Raw genomic sequence first — 11562 nt, 5'->3', positions numbered from 1 at the left:
AACAACAACAACAACAACAACACACAGAGGCAGACTAAGCCATAGGGGCCCCTGCTGCCTGCCACGCTGTGCTGTTATCTGGAGAACCAGCCAAGAGACCTCACGCTTACGTGTCTCTTCCACTTGAAACAGCCCAGGTTACTCTAATCCTTTTCTCCTTTCTAAGCAGAAGGTGCTCCCCCCTCTAACACACACACAAAAGAAATGACAGGAAAAGTGAAACAAGCTTGAATCTCCTCTTTCCTACCTATGAAGATACTGACCTGGCCACAGGTGCCTCAGTCTCGGATTTCCAAATACCAGGTGAAATGCCAGTCCTAGGTGACTGGAAGGGCCGGCTCAGCAAGCTCTCTGCCCAGAAGCTCTGAGGCATTCAAGGGTATTGAATTTCCTGACCTCTCTGTTTGCCCAGGATAACGAGCAAAGCCTGACGTTTACTTCACTTTGAGACACTTTTCCTCCAGTGACCCCAGATTCCGAAGCCACTGTGGGATTCACTGGTGCAGTTAGGACACTCTCGGAGGCGTATTGCCACATCAATTAAAAGAGCAAGATGTATTTGATAGTAATAACCGGTGTCGGAAAAAAACGAAAGAAATCACAGCAGTATATTAAGCTGAAAGGCACGAACGTATATCACTCACCGCAAAAGAAATACTGTCTCAATATGGAGTCTATTAATTTTTAAAAAGTCAATCCTCCTTTTTACTGATAATAAAGGCAAGTGTCAACCCTGATTAAATGGTCACCATCAAATCCTGAGTTAGCTTCTACTGGAATGAAAGCAGACTATGTTTCCATGAGAACTGCTCGTGTACACAGATTTCTATGGCAAATGTATATAAGAATTTATTAGTTGACTACCCTAACGAACTACTCTTGCGTAAATGAAACGGGAGGTGGCAGCATGGCTGAAGGCACAGAATTAAGACGAGCAGGAAGGTCCTGCAGGAAGATCTGAATAAACAAGGCGGAGAGACCTTCACTGACTCTGTGAGAGGTGTGGTTCTGCATTCAGGATTCCTAACGGCGGGCCTCCCGTGAGAGCAAGAGAAAGAAGCCCAAAGAAACTGACATACAGACGGAAAAAAGTGAAAGTCTGACAACTTCCAGTATGGCAGTACTGAGTTCTGATGGATGCAGAGAAGCCCACGAGACACATAAACACTACGAACAAGGTAGAAGTTTCCTTCAACTGCTGTCATCTAAAATCAACCTTTAGAAACACTGAACCGATCAGACAGATAAATTGTGAGCTCCCTTTACAAAGGGTTTAAGCTAGAGCTGTTTAAATGGGTGCCTCTGGGGGTGTTGGCTTATTTGCCTCTACTGATCAGCACTCCAGGGCAGAGAGCTGGGCTACAGTCACAGGTCCCCAGCAGGATGGCGTGAGGATGGCTGTTGTGTTTGTCGTCGGCAACCAAGTCTCAGCAGTCTCTAAAGGTTTTGAAAAGTCACCTTGGCTGAGACTAAAAGTAAGGTTAAGAGATTTAGCTGGAAATTAAGCCCCTACATGTATAGGAAAATGAAATTTAACTTTTGAAATTTGTATGTAGAATCAAGGTTTTTAAGGACAGAGCTATTTCCTGAAGCAAGCTATGTGGGAGCAACGAACCCCAGCACTCCTTCCCACACCCCCTTTCCTTTCAGACCCTGCACCGACACCTGGAGAGGAGAGGAGAGGACACAGACCTTCCTTGGGAGAGAAGTTGAGGAACTGATCCACTTCGTGAGGCTCCAGCTTGATCTGAGGAATAATGGTCTGGCACGAAGAATCGACCTAAAGGAAGAATTTCAAACACAGTTTTTAAAAACCAGTAACAGCCCCGCGGAAACACTCGGGGGAGCTATTCGCCACCTGTGTTTTCCTCTGAGGACAGCCCTGCCTCTCTGGAGTCAGCTGAGGCTCAGCTGAGCACAGGTGGCTTCTCTGGTAGGGAGGTGGCTTAGCTCTCAAACCCCACGCTCATTGCCAAAGCTGGCGTTACAGATGATGGAACCCTCTATATTCTAAAATTAATAACCCCCGGCTTACTCACTGGTGCTTCTTTTTATTGTCTTTATGGTAACATAAAGGCATTTTTATCGCAAAGTAGTCTGGCAAATTTTTAAAAGGCCACAGGCCTGTACCAGTGTGTCCTGGAGTGGGCACAGATTGGACCACGCCTCACCCATTCTCTCCAGGCTTCCTGATGGCTGACGACATCTAACCATCAACGACTCAGTAGGGAAAGGACACAAGGTATCTGGTCCATACACAGGGAGCGAGGCCAGGACTCTGACCTTTCTAGTAATATACTTAAAAATCAGCTGACCCAAAACATCTGTGGAGCGAGGAGACTACTACACACTCTAGAAAGCCAGTCCGGTGAGCAGACCCAGGGAGCTGCTGAGCAAGGAGCTCTAGGGCCGGGTGCAGAGGTGCTGTCTCATCCCTCGTCTTCTCACAGGCTGACTGAAAACAGCTCTGAGAATGAGCGTGCCAAGAAGCGGGCAGCTCTACTGCTTCTGCGCGACCTTGTCCTGAACAGGCAGACAACTGCACCTTGCTCAGAGAAGATCTGACTCAGGAAGCATCAGTAGAGTCATCGTTAGCACCTGAGGCTTTAACTGAAAGTTAGGACTGGCTTCCAGCATCCGTCAAAAGGCGCACAAGTATGATTCTGGTCCATCAGCAGACGCTGGAAATACCCAGAGAGAAGGCAGAATTCCACCTGCTGTTGGCATGGAAGAAATCCCAAGTTTCTATGTTTTCCACGGGTAACTTTGTAAGACTCGATAGGTGGGAAGTCTCTGAACTGGGTCAGGACAACGCAGCATCACACTAGGAGTGTAAAGGACAGCACAGGAACCAGCATTCCCAGCAGCCGTGGGGCCACAAGCCCTGATTGCATCACCATCTTCACTGCGCCCTTTCTACTGGCTTAAAAACCAGTCCCATGGAGAACATTTTAACCATGGATATCCATCTATGTTCTTTTTTTAAATTTTGTAATAGCTATTCTAGAAAAAGTGAACTCAGACTTGCTATGAATTTTTCTGGATGGCTTCAAAGGAAGTGATATAATCAACGTTGACACCAACTCAATACATCCTTGACACACACACACACACACACACACACACACACACGCACAGAGCTATATATCCTTAAACATATACAGCCGCCACTGGCTCCAAAAAGATTAAATGACTTATTGGAGAATAAAGATCTATGTTTTCTGATCCAGTTTGTTTATATGGATGAAAATTGAGCATACCCCAGTACTCATTTCCAGAGGAGGTTCCACCTTCTCCAAAGGGGTGGAGATGGCTGTGATGGTCAAAGTAACAGAGGGAACAAGTCCCGGGGGTGGCTCATCCGTGATCGGCTCAGTCTTGATGGTTGCTGAAGGAAAGTCTGTACACAGGTACCATTTCTCACTTTCCACATCATCTGTGGGGAAAAGGACAAGCACACGTGTGAACCGGTTCAGGGCTTCAGTCATAAGTGAAACAAAGGCCCACTGATCTTTCTCTTTAAAAAAAAAAAAAAGCTCCAACAAAGAATTATTGAGAACGGAATAAAAGGAAATAAAATGAGAATGTGAGAGAGGAGATCAATGGATAAAGAAACGAATGGCAAAGTAAGAATCAATACTTGTATTCAGTTGGGTGTAAGTCTGCCTAAAGAAACTCTGGAAGGACACACATCAAAGAGAGAAACGTGGCTTCCTGCATAGGCAGGAAGGAGGCTGGGGACATGGGGAAGAGGATACGAGGGACAATTTCAGTGTGTCCTGTTTCGTACTTTCTCGTTTTCAAACCAAGTTCAGGCATTAGCCATTCAAAAACAAATAAATATATTCATTGAAAAATAAGAAAGAAAGTAGCAAATGGTTGGCAACCAGAATCTCAGGAGAGAGGATCGAAGATAGAAGGTTATTTCTATCTTTCTCTCAAGTTATTTGTTTTATTTTTTCTTCTCGCTCCGTGTATTTTGTCCTCTTAAGAGCCCATATATGCCTCATACTGAACCTAGACTTCCAGAACTTTACTCAGCCCTCGGGAACACGTCAGAGTTTGTAACACATGCCTGCCTCTTGCCGAAAGGGTCTACATGCTCATCCAGAGAAAAGCGCTGGGTCGTGGCGAGTCTGGGTCTCGGCTCGCCGCTGGCTTTCGCGAGTATCACAAGGCCTGGGGATGGCGACACAGCAACGAGACAGAGCAGACGGAAGCCCTGCTGTCACTTCGCACACATTCGTCGGGGCGCCGAGTTACTTCCTTCAGAGCTAGGACCTCAGCACAGCCCTCGAGGAAGGAGGGAGGAAAGGCAGAAAGGAGAGGACGAAGAGATTGGAAAACAGGTGCAGAACAAGAAAAACGAGCCAGACGTCCCCCCAAATCAGCATTCCTTACCGAACCCCAGTTTTACTACAATGAGGCGAAAATAAACGAGCAAAGATGTGCTCCCGCGCTTTAAAAAGACATGCAAATGCGCACACGCCACATGCTCGGTGAACCCCTGCCGCACAGGGGACCGAAGTCACTCACATTATGAAATGAATGTACACTTGAGAACTGGACTCAACTTTTCTCACAGAAAGGTACACACGCGTCACGTAAGGGTCGGGAAGGGCGAGCACAGAAGCGAAAAACTGAAGTTCCCAATTATTAAAATAGCATCTCATGAGCAACTTCCTTCACACACAGGAAGCAGTTAGCGTCGCATTCACAAAGGAAAAGGATCTACCCCTAAATCCAGTTGATAACTGACTTAACCACCCCAGCCCCATTTATTTCCTGAAGTAAAATAAAGATGGGGAAGACTCCTGTGGGTTGAAAATGACTTGCTTTCCGAGCTAGTTCCATAGAGCCGCTGAGTGCAGTGCAGTGAAGTGACGGGGAGTTTCCGTCTTTCGAGGCCTGTGCCACATCCTGGCCGAGGGGGAGGGGGAGGAAACAAAGGGCCTTTTGATGGCAGCCACAGAAGGGAGACCACACTGCGGCTGACACAGAATTCTGCTGGCCAGATGGACGCCTCAGCTCCGTTTAGAGAAGCGACCAGATGAGGAGCCGAAAGAAGATGCTAAAGTCTCTCCCAAAAGGAGCCGAGGAACTAGAAAGGCTGTCACCTGCAAGGAAGACACATGGAGGACAGATCTGGGGAAGGGATGGAGAGACAGAGATAGCAGACATCACACTTTCTCTGTTCAAGAGTAACACGTGGATGCCTCTGCTTTGTGAAGTTAACGCTTACGGCCTGTCCATACTGAGCAATATTTATCCCTGGCAGAGGCTGGAAGGGAAAGAGTACAGTGAAATATAAAGCCTCAGTATATATTAAAATGAACAGTCGGGGGACATACCGGAGAAAAAGGTCATACGCAATTACCAGGAAATTGCGAGATAAGGTCAGATCCCCTGGCTGTGAAATTATGATTACCGTGATGAAACTTAAGTCACAAGGCAAACAAAAGAAAAGGCAAAAATAAACACAAAAAGTGTATACAAATGTCGAAGACAAAATGAAGACAGGTAATGAAACTGGTTCTTCCAATCTACCTAAGCCATTCTCAAAGAGAAACATTCATAAAATAGGTCAAGAGAGCTTATATTCTTAATGTTCAGTGTCCTATAACTCCCATTTCAAAAGAAATATATGTACATATATATGTGTGCGTGTGTGTGTGTGTATATGTTAGTTCACATATGCAGATATACATACAAAATCATCGCTGTATCAGAGATGAAAACGCAAACGATGGCACTTGAACTTGGAAACAAATTTCCTCTCTCAAAGACAATTGAACTCTTCCAAATGAGAAGCCCCCCAAAAAAGCTGCCTGTCTCTCTTCCCCTCAATTTTCTGAGGACGACCAACTGGTATTACCTTCATGCTTCCACTCCAATACAGCAAGTTAGTCTTCTGTCTTGAAAGATACCTTTTGAGTTAGAAGTTTAAGGCCCTCAAGCTCCAATATGTCATTTTATAGATGAAGAAACTGACACGCAGGTCTCGATCACACAGCGAATTAGAGGCAGGACCCAGATCTCCGCCCTCGTGATCATTCTTCCCATTCAGAAAACAACTACACGTGGGGGTAAAGATTTGTGCACGGATATGCTCACCGCTGTTTTATATATAATCACAAAACACTAAAAATAACCGAAACATTAAAGAGCAAGAGCAAGGTTAGTGAATTATAGTGTGCCTAAACGATTGAATATTTATGTATCTAGTAATGTTACACGTATTAAGCCTTTTTAATAACAAAGCTAACAAAGCAAAGATTTATGATAGACTAGTAAAGGGGGAAACCTAGATGTAATTTGTACACTATTAATAAAGAAAATGATAGGAAAAAAAAAAAGACTGAAAGGAAATATGCCAAAAGACCAAAAATGTCTCTGGAGAATAATTCAGAACACGTGTGACTCCTTTTTTCTTTAAATTTTATACCATTTCTAAATTGCCCATACTGGAAATACATCGTCCCTGGATGTCCACACTCGGACATGGTCTACTTCTTCTTGTGCTACTTTAGGCCTTACGATGGCGATTATTATAAGCCCGTGTGGCTGAAGGGGTCCTTTCAGCATCCTTTGACTCAACAGTCAATGAGCACCTTAATGGATATAATAAATTGCATTGCTGGCTCCGGCTCTTCACCTCCCCTCTCTCCACGTCCTCTGCCATGTACCTCTGCAGTGCCTTCCCGCTATGTATGGATGAGTCTCCCAACACTGGGAGCGGCTACGTGACTCGCTTTGGCCAAAGGACGTCAGCTCCCTAACACAAGCAGACTCTTGAAATGCGCTTGCGTGACTGGACTTACATCCTTGTACTTTTGCCATCACATGAGAAGGATGTGTCAGAAGGATGAAAAACACATAAAACAGAGTTACCCCCAAATGAGCCTGGCTAAGATCAGCCGACTCTCAGCTGGCTTTAGACATGAGAGTGAATCTAGCTAAACCCAGCAAAATCACTCAGCTGCGCCCCATCCCCTAAATCAGCCAACCTCCAGTCAAGGCATAGACACATGAGCTATACTAATAAATGACTGTTGTTAAAGTTAATAAGTTTGGGTTTTTTAAAATATGCAGTGACATAGTTGGCTGATACAACACAGCCGAATGTATGTACAAGATAGTAAATCATTACATCAGAATCTATTGCAACGAAATAGCTATACTTCATTTCCATAATAATTCCTCTCAACTATCAACCATGAACCATATCAACACATATTTGTAGGCTGACTGATTAGACCTACCAGTTACATCATAAAACAAATGACTTAAGAGAAGAAAGTCAGCCAGTGAGAAGCCTGGTGACAACAACATTCCAGTGGCGGTTGAAATTAGAGAAAAGAGCTTTCATTTTAAAACTACTGGGTGTTGGCTTATACTCTGTTCCTCAGTGGAAATAAATACCAAACCAGAGGAAACGAAATGACAAATGTAACCTATGAGGTAGGGGTTAACAAAGGGCGGAGTAAAAGGAGACAAATAGGACACGTATTATCATTTTTCTGCATGACCTTATTTTTGTCTTTTATTTTATTGGCAAAAGCTTAGTACGGCCACCATAGCTTAGACCTCGAATTATCCTTAGATATTTGAGTTGTTGGCTAAACTACAAAAGCAAGTGTCAGTACACACTCTACACTCTCTAATTTCCAAAGCTTGAAGCTAGATATATTTTTAAAAAAATTTTTTTTTCTAAATTGTTTATATGCCATTTAAGATGGGAAACATCGCCCACTGAGGTCAGGAGTGCATACTATGGGAAGTAGGGACCACTGCCATATCATCTGAGTTTATTTAAAGAACTTCCGGTCAAAGGTCAAATTAAACGGGCACATTCCCTCAGCACCACCACTTAGCTATCAGCCAGAAAATAAAAACAAGCCACTGTCTCGTGATGATGAGCAAGTCCTTCACATGCAAGGACAAAATGGAGCAATTATGAGCAGTGGGGATAGACACCGAGATCACCCAGACAGCATGGTGCCCAGAGGGGCCAAAAGACAAGAAATCAAAGCCAGCATAGAGGCAACACCAAAATGCAGATCCTCGACCACTTCCGTGTGTACTGCGTAAATAACTGCAATGAATAGATACTGATTCCTGGAAAGGGGGGGATTAAACTCTAAATTAGGAGTACACGGTATCTTTAGAAATGTTATACTATGTATATGTTACTTGTATGTGTATATATACGCACAAACACACATGTACATATGCGTACATACATAGTGCGTGTGTGCACATATTCCTAAAAGGAGCAATCGCATGGGACAAATGTCACTTATGAGATATACCCACATATATATCCATTTACTATTTATACAACATGTCCAAAGTGAAAGAAAATTTTTGTAAAGTAAATAAGTATGCTTCATCTGAATCCCTCGGCATTTGATAACTGTGTTTGACCTTTGAAATTTTTCAAAGGAGTTGGCAAATCTTGACCGGTTTTTAATGTAAAAATTTCTTCAAGGAAAATGGTTAAGTCTGGATTCTGGAGGCTAGGAGAGGGGCAAGACTTCAGTTGAATGTGTCAGAATCATATTACCCTTCAGCCCACTACATATTCAAATGGAAGTCGGAGGCCTGTCTGCTACACGGTCCCCTCCCTGGGTGACTTAACCCTGAAATAACCTTCAGTCATGAGTGGCAGGAGGAGGGACTGATAACAGTAAACACAGCAAACATCTATGAGTGTTCACTCTGTGCTAAATATTGTTCGAAGTGCTTTACATACAGTAATTAATTTAATCCCAAGAGCAACCATGTAAAGCAACAAACTACTATTATCCCTATTTTACAGACAAGGAAACGAAGAGATTAAGTAACTCGCCCGAAGTTAAGCAGCTGGTACATGGCAGACCTGGGGTTCATGGCAGACCTGGGGTTCACACTCAGACAAACCGCCTCCACGGCCTGAGGGTGTGGCCACTCTAGTATACTGCTTTTCAAGAGATCAATGATTAAATAGGTCTCTAGCCAAAAGGAATTATTCTTCAATTAATGTGATTTTGAGCCCATAATTAGTCACTACAAAAGGTGTAATATTGGTTCTTTCTATACGTCTTACCTTTGTTTATACAGACTTCTAATCTAACATTCATGAGGTAAAAAATTCCAGTTTAAGATCAACCAATGACAGCTGAAACACTCAGTGCTCACTATGCCTGACGCCGTTTTAAATGTTTCCAGATATTGGCCAGGCGTCTGTGATCGGCACGATTTCTTGCGGACGCTGCCCTTGCTCTGTGTTCTTTCTGTGCTTGTGGACACAGAACCTCTTTGCCTCATTCCAGTCACTCATATTGTGGCCAGTTGGTAAATTATGTGTTTAATTCTGCAGTCATCTGCAGAATATTTAGTTAGTGCCTACTAATTGCCAGGCGCTGTTCTAAATGCTTACTTAATACGTATTAACTCATTTAATCCCTACGACAGTATAAGGAAAGAAATATTATTATTCCCATTTTAAAGGTCAGGAAACTGATATACAAGAAGTAAGCAACTTGCCCAAGATCACACGATTCTTAAATGGCAGAGCCCAGATTCAAACCTAGGCAACTTGACTCTAGAAAGTAACTACTATATTATATCAGTGTTCTGCTTTTCGCACCTCAGGTCCTTCTGCAGGATATTGTGTTTACAGAATAAATTAAATATCTGTGGAAAAAATAATTTCAAAAGATTTATTGAGCAATAACGATTTCTTCACTGGAGTTATGACTCTCATGAATATCCAAAGTAATTTTAATTGCTAAATAGATGTAAACATTGCTTTCTACTCTAGCATTGCAATGGCTAGAGTAGCATTGCAGGCAAAGAAGTCATTTCACTTAAAAAAAAAGAAATGAGAAGTATCATTATCCTTTTACCTGTTAGAAAAAAATAATAAAAGGTAACACCCAAAAAGGTGATGAATAGCAGAGAGCATATATCACAGACCCAGGCTTCAGGCTTGAGAGGGCGACGGTTCCAACCTAAGCACATCAGGCTCTTTCTTTAGCCCACCATGTCAGAGGGGACCCGGTTACTCTCTGTAGGGAGAGGACAAGCACATCTTCCTTTCTAACCCGGAATCTAGCCCTTCTGAGATGGCTCAGATTGATCGATGCTCTTGTCATAGCTCAAACCAAACGTGATGAAGACACAGCGATCCATCACCCCTCTGTGACTTTCCTTCAGGTCCCATTTCAACATCAAGATGTCTCCAACACTGCAAACTGGAAACCTTCGTCACGATGACTCATCTCTGCTGTACTGAGCACATCTGATCGTGTGCTAATCCTGCTGTGGGTTTCATCTAAGCATTTCAAAATCCATTTTTTTCTTTGCCATGCCTGTTACGCACCTTTCCATTTCTCCCAGCATCCCTACGTCCATGCACACCTTCCCTGGTCTGGCATCATCAGCCATGAGACATTATTTTCTTCTAGTCTCCAAAAAACTCTATCCCACGTTCCTAAGGCCCCGTTTCCCATACAACCTTGAGTCGTTACCTTCTGCTAGGCTGTCCCAATTGCCCCAAGCTACGTCCCTCATACCAGTAACATCTGCTCCTCGATAGCTCATAGACCACTGTTCTCGTTCTCATCTGTGAAAACAGCTCTATAACTTTGGAGTTTATATTAAACTAGCCTAACTAACCACTTCTTACTCCTGCTAGCTCTAGAAACCCAACTAGCTTAATCAGAAAGAAGTTGGTTATTATTGATGTTCCTGGCCCTGCCTCTCTAACCTGAAATTGCCATAGTGACAGTCCCTTATTCCACCCAAAATAAAGTTACCTTGACTTGTGCATTGTGCAAATACTGTATTAGACCACTTCTGTATTAGTATATTTTATACTGAGTCTGTCGATAGTTTATATTTTTTTCTAACTTGTTCTTGTGTCATCTGGGAGGATAGGAGCCATGTCTAGTTCTGTCCCAACAGCCTTAGTCCAGCATTACTAAGTTTTTTCCTAGGAAGAAGACTGAAATTAAGGAACAAAGCAAATGAATACTTAGCACCCCAATTTACTACAAAGGGACATGACTATGACTCATAAAGATACCCTCCTTCTGGCGAGCTGTAAGGCTTGGTCATTGAAATATAAACTTTTATTCCTCGGTCAAAGCATAAAAATAGCCACGGATATTTTACATTTTATTTGGATGTTTCTGCTTATCTCTTTATAAGGTCCTTTTAAAAACAAAACAAAACAAAAAACCAGAAAATCTTGCTTAGCATCTGGTTAACAGCCAATCCCGGAAGTTTGTAAGAGCTGGATGTAAGATGTCTTCCTGGGATTTTGAAGGCTGAGCCCACATTCCTAGGACTGGCTCCTGTGGTTGATGAACCATATGAAATGCTTTAGCTCAAGGGTTTCAAAGGAGTCTATGAATTCAGCCCTGAAGACAGATGACTCCTTCGTAATCCTAGACCACTGTTTCCCAACATTGGCGGGGTGGGGAGGAGGCACAGATTCATCTGAAGATCTAAAAAAAGTTATAAATGCACTCAGCAGAAAGACTGACAAATGTTGAAAGCCCCAAATTTTGTATA

The 11562-nt window shown here is 43.2% G+C and overlaps 1 protein-coding gene across 1 annotated transcript in view; it reads right to left on the bottom strand.

Moving 5' to 3' along the window:
• CREB3L2 (cAMP responsive element binding protein 3 like 2) overlaps nt 1–11562 on the bottom strand; it is a 112629-nt gene that overhangs the window by 30036 nt on the left and 71031 nt on the right. Inside the window, exons 3-4 of the mRNA XM_011359503.2 lie at nt 3261–3436; nt 1693–1780 (exon numbers count right to left, since the gene is read on the bottom strand). Of these exons, the coding sequence (XP_011357805.1) occupies nt 1693–1780; nt 3261–3436 (264 nt within the window). The remainder of the gene's footprint in view (nt 1–1692; nt 1781–3260; nt 3437–11562) is intronic.

The sequence above is a fragment of the Pteropus vampyrus genome, unplaced genomic scaffold (assembly GCF_000151845.1).
Source record: "Pteropus vampyrus isolate Shadow unplaced genomic scaffold, Pvam_2.0 Scaffold48, whole genome shotgun sequence".
NCBI classification, from domain to species: Eukaryota; Metazoa; Chordata; class Mammalia; order Chiroptera; family Pteropodidae; genus Pteropus; species Pteropus vampyrus.
The sequence above is the reverse complement of the archived record's forward strand: the minus strand, read 5'-3'. Positions and strand labels throughout refer to the sequence as shown.